Source organism: Megalobrama amblycephala, linkage group LG12 (assembly GCF_018812025.1).
Source record: "Megalobrama amblycephala isolate DHTTF-2021 linkage group LG12, ASM1881202v1, whole genome shotgun sequence".
Lineage (NCBI taxonomy): Eukaryota > Metazoa > Chordata > Actinopteri > Cypriniformes > Xenocyprididae > Megalobrama > Megalobrama amblycephala.
Window position 1 is genome coordinate 24,791,435 of NC_063055.1, and position 20,554 is coordinate 24,811,988.

General features: G+C 38.0%; 1 protein-coding gene across 1 annotated transcript in view; it reads right to left on the bottom strand.

The window, feature by feature from the left end:
• prex1 (phosphatidylinositol-3,4,5-trisphosphate-dependent Rac exchange factor 1) overlaps nt 1–20,554 on the bottom strand; it is a 92,944-nt gene that overhangs the window by 15,335 nt on the left and 57,055 nt on the right. The window contains exons 16-30 of the mRNA XM_048209920.1: nt 19,070–19,212; nt 15,644–15,736; nt 11,861–12,009; nt 11,409–11,494; nt 9,741–9,880; nt 9,475–9,583; nt 8,462–8,643; nt 8,094–8,255; nt 7,721–7,931; nt 5,502–5,757; nt 4,078–4,284; nt 1,481–1,569; nt 1,311–1,393; nt 753–843; nt 235–363 (exon numbers count right to left, since the gene is read on the bottom strand). Of these exons, the coding sequence (XP_048065877.1) occupies nt 235–363; nt 753–843; nt 1,311–1,393; nt 1,481–1,569; nt 4,078–4,284; nt 5,502–5,757; nt 7,721–7,931; nt 8,094–8,255; nt 8,462–8,643; nt 9,475–9,583; nt 9,741–9,880; nt 11,409–11,494; nt 11,861–12,009; nt 15,644–15,736; nt 19,070–19,212 (2,130 nt within the window). The remainder of the gene's footprint in view (nt 1–234; nt 364–752; nt 844–1,310; nt 1,394–1,480; nt 1,570–4,077; nt 4,285–5,501; nt 5,758–7,720; nt 7,932–8,093; nt 8,256–8,461; nt 8,644–9,474; nt 9,584–9,740; nt 9,881–11,408; nt 11,495–11,860; nt 12,010–15,643; nt 15,737–19,069; nt 19,213–20,554) is intronic.

The following is a 20,554-nucleotide window of genomic DNA, read 5'->3' on the forward strand; positions in this document are numbered from 1 at the left end:
GTTTTAAGTTGATTTTGGAGGACTCCTAAAACATCACTAGCATTTTGACATATTCCATTGGAAATGTTGCTTTTTTTTTGCAATTGTTTGCCATTTTTATAAGTTTTATTACATAAATCTGCATTAAAATAATATACACTGATGATTTGTGCACAATAAAACAAAAAACATACACTTAAAAAGTAAATAGGGTTATTTTGGTATTTGATATTGATTGTTCAGGCTTAAACGTACCCTCTACAAAGCGATGAAGGCTGTTAATTAGAGATTTGATTGAAATGGGCAGGTTCCAAGGGTCCTCCTGGATGTTCTTGTGCAACACGTGCCGCCAACGTACAGTCCAGTCATCTGTGTGCCGAAACTCTGTTAAGGAATAAAAGTGAGGGTGAAAATAAAAGATGTTCAGGCATGTGGTTTGCATTATCTTACAAAGAGGTCAACAGGTATAACTGGCAGTGTGAAAAAAAAAAAAGCACACACAAAATACATAATTGCTGTCAGACCCCTATATTTAAATAGCAGCTAATTATAAAAACCCTAAAATACAAAAAACACATAGGAGAAACTAGTGTGGTATCCTCGCATGCAGAGGTAATAATGTACAGATGCAAACAGAAGAATTCACACACACCCCTAAATACCTATAAATGTCCCCTACACACCAACGGAAAACCCAAATACACACATCCCTCAAATGAGTTTCCAAACATAGCACACATTCAAATATATCACACACACCGACCGGGCGGTACCTGGCTGACTGTGGTCGGTGTGAAAATGCTTGGTTTCCTCGCAAGCTTTGCTCATGACAGGGCCCTTCAGGAGGCTGTTGATAGAGTCAACCTGAGAATGAAAAAGACACAGTTAAGCCTGTCACCACACACACATCCTGTGCTAACTGAAGACCGGCTAACGCCCTTGCTAACACCAGGCCTGCTGCTTTCAGTCTGTCCACATATAACCTGTCGGTGCTGGATAAAAGAGCCCATTATTGATATCTGGGAAATTGAGAGGGGGTCAAAATCTGGTGACCTCCAGAAGACGATAGATTTTGAGGTCAAAGAGCAGAGGTGTAGAGGTCAAAGAGTGCTCACTAGAGATGTTGGTAATGTGATAAACGATACTGCGGGAGTTAGAGAGGAAGAAGAGAGGGAAACTAAGAGGGCATGTATTGATGAAGAGCAAAAATAGAAGACAAAATGAGGAGGTGAGTGGAGTCAGACAAAGGGCAACAGATACAAAGGGAATATCAAGTTTGAATTGGCAAATGACTCTAAAAGTTTCATTTATGAGTGAGGAAGTCAATATACCTGATTGAAAAGGTGTTCCAGACATCCGTGTAGTTTATCCTGCTTGTCAAAAGGGATCTGCATATCACATGGCAACTCATCTCCTGGAAAACAAAATAAAAGTTGCAATTTCCTTTTAGTAATTGTCCTGAATTTCAATATTGTAACCTTATCTGAAAGACGTCAGTTACCTGAGCCCATCTCATCACTGCCCAGGTAAGAACTGTTGCTCCGGACGCTGGTGTATGACAGCACTGAGTCCCGGTTACTGTTACACTCACTGTAGAAAACACACAAGTACAAATGTTTATGTGATGAAAAGGATGCTTGTAGAAACCAATTCAAAATTTGATATTAAGTCTTTTTTTGAATCGTTCTGAAAGTATGATAGTCAATCAAACTGATACAGAGTTCAGTTATTATTCAAAGCTGAAAAAAATACAAATCTAAAAGGAGAAATTCACTGAAACAAACAATTTTCTAGGCTCTCTGTATGGTCGGTCCATGCTCATTTAATGATGAAATTCACTGCAGTAACAGTTGAGCACATATTAATCAATTTGTCTGGGCCCAGAATTATGGATTTTGATTTAGCAAATATTGCTTTTTGCTCCTCAGGTTAACACCAAAAAACATGCAACTGGTTGAATTTGCATTAAAGGGATAGTTCACCCAAAAATGAAAATTTGATGTTTATCTGCTTACCCCCAGCGCATCCAAGATGTAGGTGACTTTGTTTCTTCAGTAGAACACAAATTATGATTTTTAACTCCAACCGTTGCTGTCTGTCAGTCAAATAATGCGAGTGGATGGGAACTTCTACTATAAGAGTAAATAAAACTTGCATAGACAAGTCCAAATTAGACACGAAACGATCGGTTTGTGCGAGAAACCGAACAGTATGTAATTTTTTGACTCTAATACACCACTATGTCCAACTGCGTTCAGCAATCGCTTAGTAAGGTCTGATCGCGCTCTGACAGTGGCAGTGATGTCTCGCGCATATACTTCAATTAGAGCGAGACATCACTGCCGCTGTCAGAGCGCGATCAGACCTTACTAACGAGTGCTGAATGCGGTTGGACATAGTGGTGTATTAGAGTTAAAAAATGATATAAATACTGTTCAGTTTCTCGCACAAACCGATAGTTTTGTGTCTTAGGACATCAATGTGTCGTCACGAGCCGCAGGGTTTAATTTTGACTTGTCTATGCAAGTTTTATTTACTCTTAAAGTAGAAGTTCCCATCCACTCGCATTATTTGACTGACAGACTGCAACGGTTGGAGTTAAAAATCATCATTTGTGTTCTACTGAAGAAACAAAGTCACCTACATCTTGGATGCGCTGGGGGTAAGCAGATAAACATCAAATTTTCATTTTTGGGTGAACTATCCCTTTAATTCTTACAATCACCCAAAAGTACTGCTTTATGTCCTACTTTCTTCTGTTGGACACAAATGATGTTTGGAAGAATGTTTTTATGGTTTGTCTTTGATTGCATGGACATTAAAACATTGAGGAATCAGAATGTTATACTGGTTTGGAACAACATGAAACTAAGTAAATGATGGACGAATTGTCATTTTTGGGTGAACTATACCTTTAAAACAATGGCGCACTGATTAAAAGAGCTGAAGTCATTTCACAACAATTTAAACATCAACAAACTTTTAATTTCAATCTTAGTTTATCCACTAAAATCAACAATGTTTTAGGTGGATGTCTACTTGGCAGCCTTGAAATGTTTACTCTGAGACAGAATGAAACTTTTTAAATATGTCTTTTTGTTCTCCAAAAAAGCTTGAGAGGGGAAAACAGGCTGTGCTTCTACCCACTAGTAGTAGAAGAGTAGCAGAAGTTCCCTTTCCCCACCCCACAGAGAGCAGAGAAGAGGCCGAATTTAGTGCCACCACAAGCCAAGAATGGAAGCAAATCAAGCTCATGACCAGCAGGTTGCAACACTCCCAGAAGCTGAAAAACTAAAAAAGGAGCATTCTTTTAAAAAAGTTTTAAAATTCAACCTCCCGAGCCTTTATGTTCCCTTTTCTCACGATATCAAGAACAGACGGTCTACCTTCATCCCACAGACAAATCCAGTTACTTACTGTAAGAGTCTAAATAGAGGAAAAAACGTTTGTTCTATCTATAAAACATGACGACTGCAGCTGTTCATGAGCTCACCCTATCACAGAGCAGCAGGATTTTAAAGCGGAACGCCACATAATGATAGAGGGTGAACAGGCAGGCATCCGTTTATCCTGACAGAAGCAAAAAAATCCACTGTGGTCAGTCTCAGTTTTGCCATGCTCCGTCAGGTCTAGATCACAACCAAACAAACTTTGCTCCATATAATGATGACATAACGGTGACTGAACATATTCTTTAGTGGTTAAAGCGGGCGTCTGGGTCGCTGTGACACAACAGGTTCTTTGTAAGGGATGTTTATCGTCCCTCTACGTGTCTGTTTTAGCAACATCTGTTTGACAGGAGGGTCAGACAGGAGCCCAGAAGCCCCGTCACGCTCACTCTCTCTCGCCTCTCTCTGCTTCATGCGTGCTGGATGAAGACTGGGATTTTAAATAATCTTTTATACATGTCATTTAATTGAAAACCAAATGTTATTATGAAACTCATAAGAGAGAACTTAGTTGCTGTTCTTATCAATATTGACATTTTAGAAAGGAGAGATGATGGGATCAGGACTGTTGCAGGCTGGACTCGAACCTGTGTTACCCATTTAAGCACCCTGGCTTGAACATGATTCATAAACATCATTATCAACCCACCTGTATGAGTCTCTGTAGCTCATGGTGTCATGTCCAGAGTCCTCCTGATCGTCTTCATTCACTTTGAAGCACACTCTCTTGTTCCCACCATGCTCCGTCTTGTCTTGGTCCGTCTCCTCCGGTATGGGAGAGGTTGAGGGGGCGCTCTCAAACGAGGGTGGCTCTGAGCCCTGTGGCTGGGTCGGTCCAGTTATCGATGACAGAAGTCTAAGTTGAAACATATTAAGAGAGGTTAGGAAACAGCTAGACAGGAATTGTTCTAATGAATTATAAGAGTGCTTTTTCAAGTATCCTGAAAATTAAAAAATTTAAAATATATAGAATAGAAAACAGATTATTTTAATTTGCAATATTACTTCACAATATTACAATTTGTACTGGTATTTTGATCAAATAAATGATAGATTTTTTTTTTATACCTTCCCCCTAGGTTGTCTATGAAAGCCTGTAGACTTTTTATGTGAAGGACTATTTTTTTTTTTTTTTTTTTGGCCAGGAAAATCAAAAGGATGTGATGTTTACCCATGGTCCCGAGAGTGTCTTTTCCGTTCAATGACACGTGAAATGAATGCTTATACAATGTTCATGATAATGCCGAAAGAGCCATTCTGTACTATAATGTCAATGTGTCTTGCAAAGACATTAATTCAAACTATAGTCTCACATAGCCAGATATATAGTGTCTATGGTCTTAAATATACTTTATAATCAAACTATCATAACAGTGTAATTTTAATTACCTCATCTGTTGATATGATGCCGGTGAATTGCAGAGCTGGTGCAAACAGTGTTGCTAATAACAAGATTTCTACATATAGCCCCTTTAAATGAGCTTATTTTTCTAGCTTATTTAAAGACTGTTTTAAGACAATAAGGACAAAAGAGTTGAACAAACACCCTTATATTTTTTTTCTAACAAGCTTTGTTCTTTTATAGACAGTGAAGTGTAGACTGACAAAGGCACTGGGAGAGAGGTGAGGGAATGGGACAGGAAAATGACTCCATTTCACTGACAATTAACTTCTACATCAGCACATGCTCACCACTGAATAACAAACATTTGTTCCTCCTGAGATGCCGTTGAAATGTTTCCTCTGCAGTCGTCTGTTATGGCTTCAGTCTTTTTTTTTCTGTCTAAGCCCTAAATATTTTTAGACTGTCATAAAAGAACATCCTGACATTTTGAACTCGAGGAACTCCTCAAATAGGAGGCAACTAAAACCTACTTATCTAAAATATACTCCCAGCTTTCAGATGAGAATTTGAAAAAAGCTGTGCCAATTTGTGCCTTTAAATGATACAGTGATGTGCTTAAAATGTTTTACCATTTATTTCAGCTATTTAATAATTTCCCTCTTGTAAAAGTTTAAATCTATTTTAAAACACTATTATAATACACTGTTAAACTACCTCACACCACTTACACATCTATCTGGGCCACGTATTGCTTCATCTCTCGCACTGAAATGTCCAGGCGGTTGTAGAGGCAGATGTAATTGTCCTGGCTCTCTGTGTCTTCCTGTTTGAGGAGGAAACTGAGACCTCCCTCTTCATGCTTCCTGCCGTCCTCCGTGCTCCCCTCACCCTCCTCTGTCTCTTCATCCAAACTAAGGCAACTCCAGGAGGGGGCCGCCATGCTGGTCACACAGTGCACAGCGTGGGACATGGGATTCAGATTGGCTGCAGGAACAAAATGACAGTAATCAATAAGATAAATAAATTTAAAAAAAATCACTTTTCTCCATTTGTACGGCATCCTGGATTTCTTGTGTCACTTTGTAAGTTTGTTGCAATGCAATCTGGGTTATATAAGCAATGCTGCCTCACATTTAAGTCTAGAGAAGACATAATTGTGGTACCCAGACCTTAAAATGCTGTCTAGGGACAAAGTGCCTAGGTTTGGGCTTCTGTGACTAAATAAACAGAAGAATTGAATGGCTGAAAACCAGTGAGGCATACTGTTGCATGTGGTAAAGCCATGGACCATGGCTGCAGAGAAGTGTACCGGAGGAATTTTAAACATCTCTGACCGTGAGACAACTGCATAACAGATGTGTAGCAGAGACTGAAAAATAAAACATCTCGTGCTGAGGAGCATAAGGAACAAAGCATTATGTGGTCCTTTTCCCAGCTACACGTGGCGGCTAGACAGTAATTTGGGCTGCAGCAATCTGGGCAGGTGGAGCCAAAAATGTAAGCCAGATGAATCAGCTTTGCCTCAAGTTTGAGGGATGCCCAAGTGAATTTTCAAAATTTAGCCAAATATTACTGGTCTTGAAAATTGCAGAATGGATTATAACAGTCTTGGAAGCATCAGTTATGGTGCATTCACACCGGACGCGAATGAAGCGGTAAGCTTAACGCTTAACGCGTGATTCGCACGAATCGCGCAAGTTGAAAAATCTGAACTTTGGCGAATTTCCGCGCCACGTTAACCAATCAGGAGCTTGCTCTAGTAGTGAAGTGACGTAGCGAGCTGAGGCAGAAATTCGAAACAACAATGGAGGACAAAATCATCGTCGCTGTACATCTTCATACATTTATAGAAACAGAAATAAAAAGGATCGTGTTTGAAAGAAAGTGAGTGAGGAGGTCGGACAATCTGATAAGTTGTAAAAAACGGTCTTTACTCAATTTGAGCTCTATATACATATTAAGACTACAAGCCAACTAAAGACGACCAATTGAGCTTATTCGCTGTAATTTACAATAATTTCCCCACTGACAAGTTGTGTTTATTCAGAGGAAGTGTGCAGAAAGCAGTGGGAGAGTCTGGGATACATAAAGGAGCGGGAGAGCCCCTCTCATGACGCGAATTCGCGTCTGTTGTGAAGGGATTTTCACGCGCGAATGAAGCGAGTAAACTCAAAATGTTCAAGCGTCCAATTAGGCACGAATAGCGCGATTTATTCGCGCAAGTCGCGTCTGTCAAGCAAAAAATATAACAAAAAGTTTATTAATTTATAGGTATATTTAACTTGTATCACTTCCAGGCATTACTGCTAATCCAGTTAAGAAAACTAAAATTATATTTTACAAAATGAATGGAAAAATTGCTTTGAATATATCTGGACAAATCTGACAAACCTAATATGACTTAAGTTTTGCCCTCTTAAATAAAGCATCATAAAAAAACAAACAGTGATAATAAGAGAGAGATGAAGGCGTTAGGCCTCACTGAGTGAAACACTGTAGGCCTGTGGGACAGAGGAGGATGACCTCACTAAAAGCTACTTATTACGGCCTAATGGTGTCTTAATGGAGGTCTGATGGAGGTGCTTTAAAAAGCTCTGGATTACTTTGGGAATAGCAGGCCATGATTTTTACAAGACCTGGGAGGATTTTACCATAAAGCTTAATTACTATTTTACAACTTTCAATGACCATAATGTGGAGATTTGGCTAACTGAGCCCATGAGCTGAATCCACAATGTAAATAATTCCATCTGGGAATTGAGTGATTTTAACATAGTAGTATTTTTCAGACTTAAAAATTCTATATTCTCTATAACATATTTTAAGCTTTTATGAGAAATAGAGATATTAACATTTATTATAAAAGAATATTTAAATATTATAATAAATACTATATAATATTTAACATTAAATCCTTCCAGTTATAAACTGTAACATAACTATGCACCTTGGTCAGGATCAAGGCCAAAGAAGGAGTTCTTGCGTCCAAAGCGGATGCTGAAGGCCCGTCCGGCTGAGGAGGTGTTCTTTGGGCAGGACACCTGCATCAGGTTCAGGTGACAGTTTGTAGGGACAAAGTCCATGCAGCCAAGAACGTGAGGTTTAGTGCTCGCCTGCTTAAACGTGGGCCAGGCCTTTGTCTGCAATTCCTCCACAAACTGACAAGAGGAGAATATTAAAGCTCCACGAAACAGCACTTGGCAAATTCAGCAAAAATGGCAATTCGTGTCTCAAAACATTGTGATATTTTATTATCTAATATGAAGTGCACAAGGGAATATGACAAAATGACTAAGCAGTAACATCGAGAGATGCCACACCTGCTTGTAGCTGAAAATGCGTTTGTCTATGCTCTCCAGCTTGGTGTCACAGATGTTTCGAAACTCAAACTGTGGCATCGTCACCACCTTCTCATTCTGAGCCATTAGCTGCCGACAGCTCTTTACAAACAGACTGTCGTCCTTCACAAAGGCCTCCAGTATCTGAGAGAATTCAAAATACACAAGAACATGTGATAGGTTAGAGAAAACTTCCTCTGTATGTCCATATTGAATTTAACATATATATATATATATATATATATATATATATATATGCACAGGCCCAATCATAGGTCATCAGAAACAAAATTTGTTCAAAAAAACAAAATATATAAAGTTATATATTTATTGTTTGACCCTCATCTGACCTTTGCAGCGAGGTTGAAGCAGCCCTTGGGTTCCACCATCTTCTCCAGAACACAATGTTTGATCCCTGCTGTGCTGACGTACTCGTACACAACACCATGTTCCACATGAACATTATCCACATTCAGACTGACCGAAGGAACATCGTCAGAGATGGACAACAGTTCCAGCCTTCTTACAGAGCCTAGAAAATCCAAAGAACACACAAATATATAGAATCCAGCAGGAACACAGAGGAATATGTACAGAACCATTTTCAATCACATTTCCATCACAAAGGTTAATTATGAAAATGATTTTTGAAAAACAAATGAAATAGTTATTTTATTTAATTGTGCATTTTTATTTTCAGTTTAGTTTTAGTTTAAATTGTTCAGAAATAGTCACACACACACACACAACTGTTCAAAGTGGGTTTGGTAAGACTTTTTTTTTTTTTTTTTTATGTTTTTGAGTTTTTTATGTTCTTCAAGGCTCCATTTATTTGATCAAAAATACAGTAAAAACTGTGATATTGTGAAGTAGTATTACAATTTAAAATATCTGTTTTCTGTTTTAATATAGTTTAAGCCATTACTCCAGTCTTCAATGTCACATGATCCTTCAGAAATCATTCTAATATTCTGATTTGGTTATTACAAAGAAATAAATAAGAAACATTTCTTATTATCAGTGCTGTGCAGCTTGATATTTTTGTGGACCAGCATTTATTTGAAATAAAAATCCTTTGTAATATTATAAATGTCAAGCCAGGTTTGAGATATTAATCCGTTTGTTATTTGTTTGAATTCACCCAAAAGATCAAATATGTTTTTATCCTCTATTGGTCAAATGTCTTTGCATTTTGGTGGAGAGCAGATGACAAAACTTCTTCACACGAGGTTGCATTCACAAATACATGTGACATTGGATCTAGTGTTCCCATGACTTTTGCATTCATAATAGTTTCCGTTAACGATAATAACTTTCTTTTGCGTACACCTGTCATTTGCCAGCAAACACACACACACTCTACCTGTTCCATTAGTGCAGCCATCCTCTGAATCTGAGCCATTCTCACAACCCCTGAAAGACATCTGCTCTTCCACATCCTCATACACACGGTACGCCCACTGACCACAGCACTGTGGCAGAAGAAAAAAACAATGTCACAAAGGGAGGAAACAGGTACTGTATAGAGTGTCAGAAACAAATAACCTCTGGGATCACCATATGTGGGTCAACATAGCCTATAAAAAACACATAATGCAGTGTTAAACACAATGCAGTGCTAATTATCACCGTGTCTTGCTGCTCCAGGACAGGCTGATGGCCACTGAAGTGCTCCAAGACTTCCCGGTAACTGCTCTGGTTCATGTTGTTGCCATTGACTTTAAGCACACACTGACCAGGCTGAAGACCCACTGCTGCTGCCTCAGAGCCTGTATACACACAAACATAATGGCTGTAATGCACAATGGCCTTAAATGAAGCAATAAAAGATGTCAAATGGATGATTTTGATGTGAAAAGATTGTATACTTTACATATACTTTACTTTACAGGCAAATCCAAACTGGTATAGACACTGTCTAACACACAATGTGTTTGATGTGATGTTTGCTGTCTCATCAGTGTTGATTAAGCATCACTTTATATTTGTACAGTAGGAACCTAGCTGTATGTGTTTGTTGTACGTCAATGCATTTAGTAGTCAACATTTGAAGTGGATCAAAACCTTTCATCAAAGTTGTCCTAAAACCTTCCTCTTAGGACAGCTTAGTTCTTAGGACAGTTTTGATTAACTTTTTTGATCCACTTCAAATGTTGACTACTGTATATATATATATACAGCTCTGGAAAAAATTAAGAGACCACTTAATATTGATTTCTGAACTTGGAGTGGTCTCTTAATTTTTTCCAGAGCTATATATATATATATATATATATATATATATATACACACATATTCCTGGTCTTTTGATACCTACTCTTAAAAATAAAGGTTCTTTATTGGCATTTATGGTTCAATGAAGAACCTTTAACATCCATGTACCCTTTCCATTGCACAAAAGTTCTTCATGGTGAAAAAGGATCTTCAGATTACTAAAATACTCTTTGAAATAAGAAAAAATGATTCTTTTAGGAATTGTTCACTGAAAGGTTTTTTTGGGGACCTAAAATGTTTCTTGCGCTACTTATTAAATTACTTTTTGGAACCTTTATTTTTAAGAATGTAGCTTTTTATATGTACTCCTAGGTACCTGTCCTGCAATATCAGCTCAATGAGACATGTCAGATCATAAAATGATGCCCATAATGAGAGAGTATGCCACAAAAAAAAAAAAAAAAAAAAAAAAAAAAAAAATTCTTGCAAGCTAAATAAAGAAAACTGTTTGAAGTAGAGATTTTCAATTGGGCATCTCTGCGAGTTGCAGCAACAATAAGATTTATGAGCCAAGCAGAACTTAAGATTATCGTTTATTAACAGGACAACTTCACATATTCTCAGCTCTGCCTTGAATAGACCACTTATTCTGGAATTTACACCGCCTGCTTTCAGGAGAACTGGCAGTGATGAAAGCTCCCATAATGACACATCATAAATCCCTTTTTGCATTTGTCTAAGTGCTGCGAAGATGAGCTAATGGCTTTAACTTCAAAAAGCTCCTAGAATGTGCTTTATAAATCCAGAAAAATTTTATTGAAGAGCTCCAGATGTTGATCACATGACCACCACTGCAGCCTGGTGTCACAAATTTGCTTAATTTCAAAGCTTTTTATAGAACATTAACATCTGTCTGGCAGGTTAGACAGAAGGAATGCAATACATTCCTCAATTCAGTATGAGACACGTGAATTTAATGGAAAAAACAAGATGGGTCTGGTTTTTGAGGCCATAATCACTTTACAGATGAATTTGACATAATGTGTATGTGTTTTTTGATCATTACAAACAATGAGAACTCACCTTTTTTCACTGCATGAACGTAAGGTGGACAAGAACCGCAGAGAACAAACGGAAGAATGCCATGAACATCCGGAATCTTCACAATCCTATCAGATACACACACACAGATATGACAAGCACGTAAGCTAGGCTTTTTTGTGTCCCTTTTATTTAAGCAATATAACATGAGCAAGAGTGTTTTACTAAATGTCTTTTGTGGTATGTAGCAAATATCTTTTTTTTTTTTCATGGTTGGGACACATAAAAGTGTCTACACTGAGGAACAAGAAGTGCTGGCATTCGTTTAAATATTAATGAATTCTCTTTTGAAAACAACAATGTTTTGCCATGTGCAGCTTTCCTGCATGTAACTCTAACACCAGTAGTGTCCTTTTACACTGTGCCTGGCTACGTTTAACACGTCTGTGTGTCTGTGCGTAAGTATCTGATTTCTGCCATGTATGTAGTCTCACTCTTTGTTCTTGGTGGCCACCAGCAGTCTGAGGGAACGGCGTATACAGAAGGACTGGTTGATCATGGTCTCCACCTCAGAAAAGGGCCTCAGAAACACCAGGTCCTCATTAATGGAGTAGATCTTTCTTCCCGACTGCAGGCCTGCCATCTGGACAAAATAAAAAAAAACATGAAAACAAAGGAAATACCAAGAGTCCAGCTGACAAACAATCAAAAATAAGGGGGGAAATAAATTAAGGATGTCATTCATAACACTTTTCTTTGCTTTGCATTAGGATGTGAAAGGGAGGGAGAGAGAGAAAGGCCACATATACAAAACACAAATTAGGTACACAAATTACACAAACAAATTAGGTAGTTAATCCTGCTATGTACACAAAGAGTTCAGTCATTTACAGGAGTGACAACCACATTCTACAATCTATTTGAATTGATAGACTTAAAAAAAAAATGCAGTGTTTACTGATCCAAACTGAACAACTAGCTGTTAAAAGGTTAGTTCACCCAAAAATGAAAATTCTGTCATTTATTACTCACCCTCATGCCATACCCGTAAGACTTTCGTTAATCTTCAGAACACAAATTAAGATATTTTAGTTGAAATCCGATGGCTCCGTGAGGCCTCCATAGGGAGCAATGACACTTCCTCTCTCAAGATCCATAAAGGTACTAAAAACATATTTAAATCAGTTCATGTGAGTACAGTGGTTCAATATTAATATTATAAAGCGACGAGAATATTTTTGGAGCGCCAAAAAAAACTAAATAACGACTTATTTAGTGATGGCCGATTTCAAAACACTGCTTCAGGAAGATTCGGAGCACAAATGAATCAGTGTGTCGAATCATGATTCGGATCGCCAAAGTCATGTGATTTCAGCCGTTGGCAGTTTGACACATGATCTTAATCATGATTCGACACACTGATTCATTTATGCTCCGATGCATCCTGAAGCAGTGTTTTGAAATCGGCCATCACTAAATAAGTCGTTATTTTGTTTTTTTGGCGCTCCAAAAATATTCTCGTTGCTTTATAATACTAATATTGAACCACTCTACTCACATGATCCGATTTAAATATGTTTTTAGTACCTTTATGGATCTTGAGTGAGGAAGTGTCATTGCTCCCTATGCAGGCCTCACGGAGCCATCGGATTTCAACTAAAATATCTTAATTTGTGTTCCGAAGATTAACGAAGGTCTTACGGGTGTGGAACGACATGAGGGTAAGTAATAAATGACAGAATTTTCATTTTTGGGTGAACTAACCCTTTAATGACATTTAAACGTGCATTGCAGATGCGTCCGTGAGACGCCAGAATGTTGCTATGGTTACCACGGTGTCAATCATGCAATTTCGGGAGAGAGTCGTGTTCTGTAAACAAACAGAATGATAATTTAGGGGTCGTCACTGCTCAAACTATACAGTGTGTATGTGGCCAAAGAGAAAGACAAAGAGAGGAGAGAGAGAGACAGAGAAATGAGTGATATGTTAATGAGGATTAGAGGATAGTCAGAAGAATTGAAGAAAGAACCTCGCACCTTTATGGCAAAAGAGCTTTAAATAGCTTAAAATATTTATAAGTTATAAGCAGCAATTCAGATTACTGAGCAGTTCATTTGAAGTGGTAATTAAAAACGTGCAATTATAAGTAAAAAAGGAATGAACAAACTAATGAAATGCAGGAAGGAAGGAAAGAGAAGAGGATGGAAGAAAAGATTGAAGGAAAGAAAGTGCAAAGGAAAGAAAGAAGGAAGGAAGAGAAGAAACAAGGAATGAAAGGAAAGGGGGGGAAGGAACCTACACATTTGGTACAATAGAGAGTTACACAGCCTAAAACCTTTGTAAGCAGAAAGAAAGAAAGAAAGAAAGAAAGAAAGAAAGAAAGAAAGAAAGAAAGAAAGAAAGAAAGAAAGAAAGAAAGAAAGGGCAAGTTTTAAAGAAGGAGAGAAAAAAAAGATGAAGTGTGAGGACTCTGTGGAGAATATGATGGGACATGCTTAATTGCTTCTCTCAGATCTCCAGAGAGCAGAGCTGTGAAGACAGAGGGAGTGAATGAATTAAGCAAGCATGTCCTGGACCCGACACATGAACTCAAGTCTGCAGATCTGAGCGGCCCGTGACACAACTGTGTCAGGACATACAGCACTTCTATTCACTCCCTGTATTAATCACCATTACAGTCACACTCTCATTTTCTTTATATGCTCCTGAGAGCAGCAGTGTGACACTTTAATATGGACAAAATGTCTCATGTCAGGTCTAACAGGCACAGTGGGGATAAAATTAGTGGTGGTTTAGATCTTAACCATAATTATCTACCGATCTTTTTCCATAAATATCTGGCAGAGCTGTAGAGAGCGTGAACACAAATAACCTTGTGCACTGAAAATAATGCATCCAAGTTGAAGAAGTCCTCCTCCTCCAAATGACACATAATGATCAGGGTTTATTCCCCAAAGGCAGACTTATCAGATTAGATCCATACTACACATCCAACAAAAGACCTGGGAAACAATCATGGTTAGATGCCAAAGAGTCCCTGAGAGATCTGCCTTCAAGAAGAGTTTAAAGGATTAGTTCACTTTAAAATGAAAATTACCCCAAGATTTACTCACCCTCAAGCCATCCTAGGTATATAATCTGAGTTATATTAATAAATATACTGGCGCATCCAAGCTTTATAATGGCAGTGAACGGGACCAACGAGTATGAAGCTCAAGAAAGTGCATCTATCCATCATAAACGTACTCCACACGGCTCCAGGGGTTAATAAAGTCCTTCTGAAGTGAAGCAATCAGCTTGAGTAAGAAAAATATCCACATTTAACAAGTTACAAAGTAAAATATCTAGCTTCCACCAGACCAGATTAAATTTAGGAAGAAAGTGTAATGCCTCTCGCAGTTCAAAATGCTTACGCTACGTCCTTTGTCTTCCGAAAAGTTACGTAAGTTGAATACTTCATACTAGTTGGTCCCATTCACTGCCATTATAAAGCTTGGATGCATCAGGATATTTATTAATATAACTCTGATTGTGTTCATCAGAAAGAAGAGAGTCATATACACCTAGGATGGCTTGAGGGAGAGTAAAGCTTGGGGTAATTTTCATTTTAAAGTGAACTAATCCTTTAAGAAAGGTGAACACATTATTAGACAACCCCACACACAGGATAAAAATAAATGGACATCTATCAGATTGTATTACAGTAGAGCATGGCACAAAACAGGGACGCCTCCACTTGGTCTTTCCACTATATTTATATATATGTAAAACCATGTGGAGTGTGAATAAGTCTATAGTGTGAATAAAATGTACAGATATGAAGAACATAAAATGATTTTGATTTTGACATGTTTTATGAAATTGCATAGTCCAAATATGAATATAACCTTAATGTTAACATATTATTTCAACGACCCATTGCTAAATGTGACTGATGATCAGACACGACCTTGCAAAAATACTGCAACTCCATGTTAAAACATGAGAAAAAAGAGGTTTAGGTTTTGTAACTCTCTATGGAAGGCTATCAGCTCACATATATGGACAGAATTTGGGTGGAAATGCCTTATAAGAAAGAAAACACAGCTTACTAGGGAAAAACCCAAATGTGGCAGACTCTGTGAGACTCAAGTCAACCACTGGTATGTATTTTGGGAATGTTTTTTTTTTTTCTTCTCATTGCATTTTGGGGAAAAAAATGGCCTTCAATCAAAAATGCATCTGATACCTGCATGCAGCAATGCTCAATTTACAAGATGAATGCATTACATCATACCTCTGCAAATGAGCCCCTGGTCACACTCTTCACTACGATGGCCTTGTTCTTCTCTTCGATCTCAAACCCATAGTCCTCCTCTTCAGGATGGATCTGTACAGGGGGACAAGAGAGTCAACTATATCCTCACGACGGTCAATATTAGCAGAAGCGAAGGAAATTATTATATGATGGTTTTATTTGTGCAACTAAGAATAACTTCAGCTAGTGACAGAACGGAACAGAACGTGTTACTTTCAGAACTCAAAATGTGATTAAGCAGTTCGGTGCCATGCTGAGAGAGCAGCGTTTGTGCAAACGTGTGAACGAGCTATGCATCCTCTAGTCCAAAAGCTGTTTGAGGTGTTAAGATGTTCTTCTAAAAATAGCTAAACAATAATCTGTTCAAATGTGCCACAGCTGCATGCTAACAGGTCATCTCAGGTGCTAAAGGCGTTAACTAGCTTTAGGCCATGATCATCTCTGGATCATAACAAGGATATAATGCTCAATTTCTCCACAGCTACACATGAGACGGGCTTTTATGTGCTTTTATTATCTAAGAGCTAAAGCAGAACATGTTTACCAGCCTCTGTTTTATTTCTATCCATCAACCATTATTTTCTCTGAAAAACTGCAGTGGCGTGACGTCTGAGAGGGCTAAATGAGGAGGGTAAATCGAGAAGCTCTTAGCCTCTGATCAGAGAGGAGAGAGTGCAAGATTTTTATGCATTTGATGGTCTGGAGGAGGAATCTGTCAGTCTATAAGGGATGAAAGAGTAGTTTGTAAAGGTCAGGGTAATTACTGATGGCTAAGGAGGGTCTTAATTGGCACTAAGGAGAAAAATCAATGCACTGCTGATGGTTGTGCTTGAGTGTGTGTAGTAGCATGTGTATGTGTCTATGAATATAGGTGGGTGTGTTGTAAATGTGTGTTATTTTTTTCAGCATACAATAATTGGATTTCATTTTATGTTAGTATTGTTGTTACTGAGGTCACTGGGTTAAAATGATAATGATCTGAATCTTACACTGCGTTCCAAATTATTATGCAATTGACATATCAGTAAGATTTCAGTACAATAAACATTCAGATTTTAGTTTTTCTAAGAAAATGTTTGTTTGTTTATTTATCCATGTCTTTTTAGATAACTGGTATCAATCTCAGACAAAATAATTGGCCAGATCTATGGAAACCCTACTTAGAGGTTGTTCCACATTATTAAGCAAGTCACAGTTCACATGCAATATGGGGAGGAAGAAAGATCTTCCTGAAGATGAAAAGCATGAAATGGTGCAATGTTGTGCAAAAGGCATGAAAACAACTAATATTGTGTGAAACTGAATAGAGATTATCGAATTATCATAAGATTTGTAAGTGATTTAGAGCACAGCAGAACTCGGTCAGATAAAGGCTTATTAAAGAAAGTTCCTGTCAAAAAAATGTATTGTATTAAAAGGGCAGCTATAAAAAAAAAAGCCAGTGTTGAGCAGCAAACAGGTATTTGAAGCTGCTGGTGTCTCTGGAGTCTCAAGAAGCTCTCCATGCAGGCTGGCAGTTGTGCGTAAAGATGCATTTTAGACACCACTAACCAAACCTCACAAAGAGAAACATTTAGAGTGGGTGTAGAAATACATTTTCAAACAGTTTTATTGCTGTGGCGTTTTTTTGCAGCATGGGATAGTGCATAGTGCATTGTATTTCAGAAGGCACCTTTGCGCACAACTGCCAGCCTGCATGGAGAGCATCCTGAGACTCCAGAGGCACCAGCAGCTTCAAATACCTGTTTGCTGCTCAACACTGGCTTTTTTTTTATAGCTGCCCTTTTAATACAATACATTTTTTTGACAGGAACTTTCTTTAATAAGCCTTTATCTGACTGAGTTCTGCTGTGCTCTAAATCACTCACAAATCTTATGATAATTTGATAATCTCCATTCAGTTTTCACAAAATATTAGTTGTTTTCATGCCTTTTGCACAACATCGCACCATTTCATGCTTTTCATCTTCAAAAAGATCTTTCTTCCTCCCCATATTGCATGAGAACTGTGACTTGCTTAATAATGTGGAACGACCTCTAAGTAGGGTTTCCATAGATCTGGCAAATTATTTAGTCTGAGATTGATACCAGTTATCTAAAAAGACATGGATAAATAAACGAACAAACATTTTCTTAGAAAAACTAAAATCTGAATGTTTATTGTACAGAAATCTTACTGATTTGTCTCTTGCATGATAATTTGGAACGCAGTGTATACAGTCACACAATTTTTCTACTCATAATTTAGAGTGGTTGAACTATAATCAAACATATTTTTACTATGAGAACAGGATGTCAGATAGCGTATTAAGACTAAACTTACCCTATGAGCAAATCTACAGTAAATACATCTAAAGAGGCGGTCACACTACATTTTTTTGGTGTCAAGACGTTTTCGCATTATGCTGCGTTAAAAGTTCAAGTTTGGTGAACTCTGACCTGTGAATTTGCATGACGTGTGACAAGATTGATACGTCACATTGTGACCTCTTAAGCCTTGTGTATACATTCGCCTGGCTCTTCACTGCGAGCCTCCGCTGACTGCATGCGCTCCTCCCCAAACGGATGAGGCGTTTATACTCGACTCGTTTGCCGTTGTACTATTCTTTGAAATGACAGGGGGCGACTCAGAGTAACTGATCTCTAAACTATCAGGAAGCAGCGGTGAGAAGAAGTAGTAAGGTACACACGTGATGATGTCTTTTATTACACTTCATCAAACCCACGCTACAAAAGAACCAAAAACTAAACTCAACTCGACACAGTATTTCGAGTATTTGGCGAGTGTAAACAGGGATTTAGATGTATTAAAAGAATACAAACTTCACAAGGGTTTGCAGTGTTACAAGAAATTGGAGTAGATTGCATATCTTTACATTTTGGATTTATTATTATTTGTTATACTTTGCTGAATTTAAAGTTTTTAAAAAAGGTGCCATATCTCATCCGTTGAAGAGTCGAAAGAAATTTTGCATACTCAGAGTAGTGCTATCACCCCTTAATAAAAACCACTACCAAAAAAAAAAAAAGCACCCTAATTTAAAGTAGAACACATAGTGACATTTTTCTACAAAAAGATGACATAAATTCCCCAGAGAGACTCAAAAGAATCAGTGAAAAACTGATTTACAAGAATAAATCGCACTAATCAAAGCTATATTTGTGAGAAACGACAGGAAAGAGCCTTTGATTATTTTGATGCCCTAGTTCATATAGGCTGTAAAGGGACACGTAGTATAAACAGATGCTGTTTTTAGAAAAGCTATTGCATTTTGAAAGAAGTTCAGCTACTGTCACGCTACAGAAAAATGTGGTTAAGTTAAGTAGTATTGCTAGTTGGTTATCCCTCAACACTGCTCTCCACAGGGGTGATCCCCCTGATGTGTGTGTGTCTTTGTATCTCACCACTAAGGATTTGGCAAGGATGTTCTCGATGAGTTTGAAGTCACTGCGAAGCTGTTTACTCTTGGAGCTCGTACCCTCAGTCTCCTCATCGGCATAGAAGCGGAAAAACTGCGAGTCATCCTTAAATTCGCTTTTCTCCAGAACTGCAAGGCAAAGATTGAATTGAATTTAACTGAGAATAAAAAAAAAAGGTTTGCTACTTTTATAATCAGGTAAAATAAAACAGAGCTGATCATATCTGCTGATGACAAAATGATTTGACAGTGTGAAACGGGCCAATTGCATCACCCTTCAGTTCCCGTCAAAACAACTCATGAGGTCTGTGGGATTGATGTTTGGACAAATCTGAGGTGAAGGATGAAGGAAGAGGATTTAATGGGAGGTCTGGTGTGTTTTTCCCTCTCAGGAAGATGGTGACAGTGAGTGTGTGTGTTTTCAGGAACTTTGTAGGGACGGGCTGTTCTGTCTGTGAATTCCAAGCAAAATATTGTTGAGGATAGTTTTGGAAGTTGAGATCCAATATGACCGTAAAACACTTGTATAACTCCGACAGGAGGCATGTGTCTATGAGCATGTGTATCTCATCGGAAAATGTTCTTTTTTCATTATTGTGACTACTTCTGATTCATCAGAGGCTCCAGATGTTGTTCCAACAGCTGTTTACATCTAAAAACACTCATCTCTCTCCATTTTATGCTATGACCTCTGGCAGACACACTGAGAGTGTGATGTTATTAATTACTTATCAATTGAGCTGCACTTAATGCACTAATTAATGAATGTAGAAAGAAAAAAGATATATATGCAATATCACATGAGTAGGAGTGCGATATGGCTCTATATCAGCACGGCTGTGATTAGGCACCATAGGAACGAGGCCACAGATCGTGATGATATAGAGCCATATCGCACTCCTACTCATGTGATATTGCATATATATCTTTTTTTTTCCCTTTGAAGCAGTGGTTTAGAACAGCTCTACATTGTGCCTCTTAGCTGTTATAAAATCACTGTAAACCACAGCTTCATGGTGCTTATTGCTTTATTTTAAAACACAACGACTAGATCAATTAATGTTGCATTATAATTCCAAGACTGCTAAAGTGCTGCCAGGAGTAAAAACCCTTTCTCTTTCACTCTCTCTTATACACAAACACTGCCACGGTTCAAAACTTTGCCCTAGATACCACAAGTGCTGCAAACAGAGAAGACCAATGAAAACTGCAAAATATAAAGTTTATACAAAGACTTGTGTAATTTCTTCAATATAAAGTGACAACTATAAGAAAGCCATACAAAGGCTGATTCCCCTCAAAAGTATGAACACTGTGTCTCTGTGGTGTTATCAAAACATTACTCTGTTTGTTGGAGCATCGTGATCAGACCTACACAGCAACACTGTGCCAACCAATGGCAGCAGTTTTATTTGCTGACTGACAGCAAATGTGGTGAGTGTTCAGGAAATCTCATTTAAAAATCTTTACT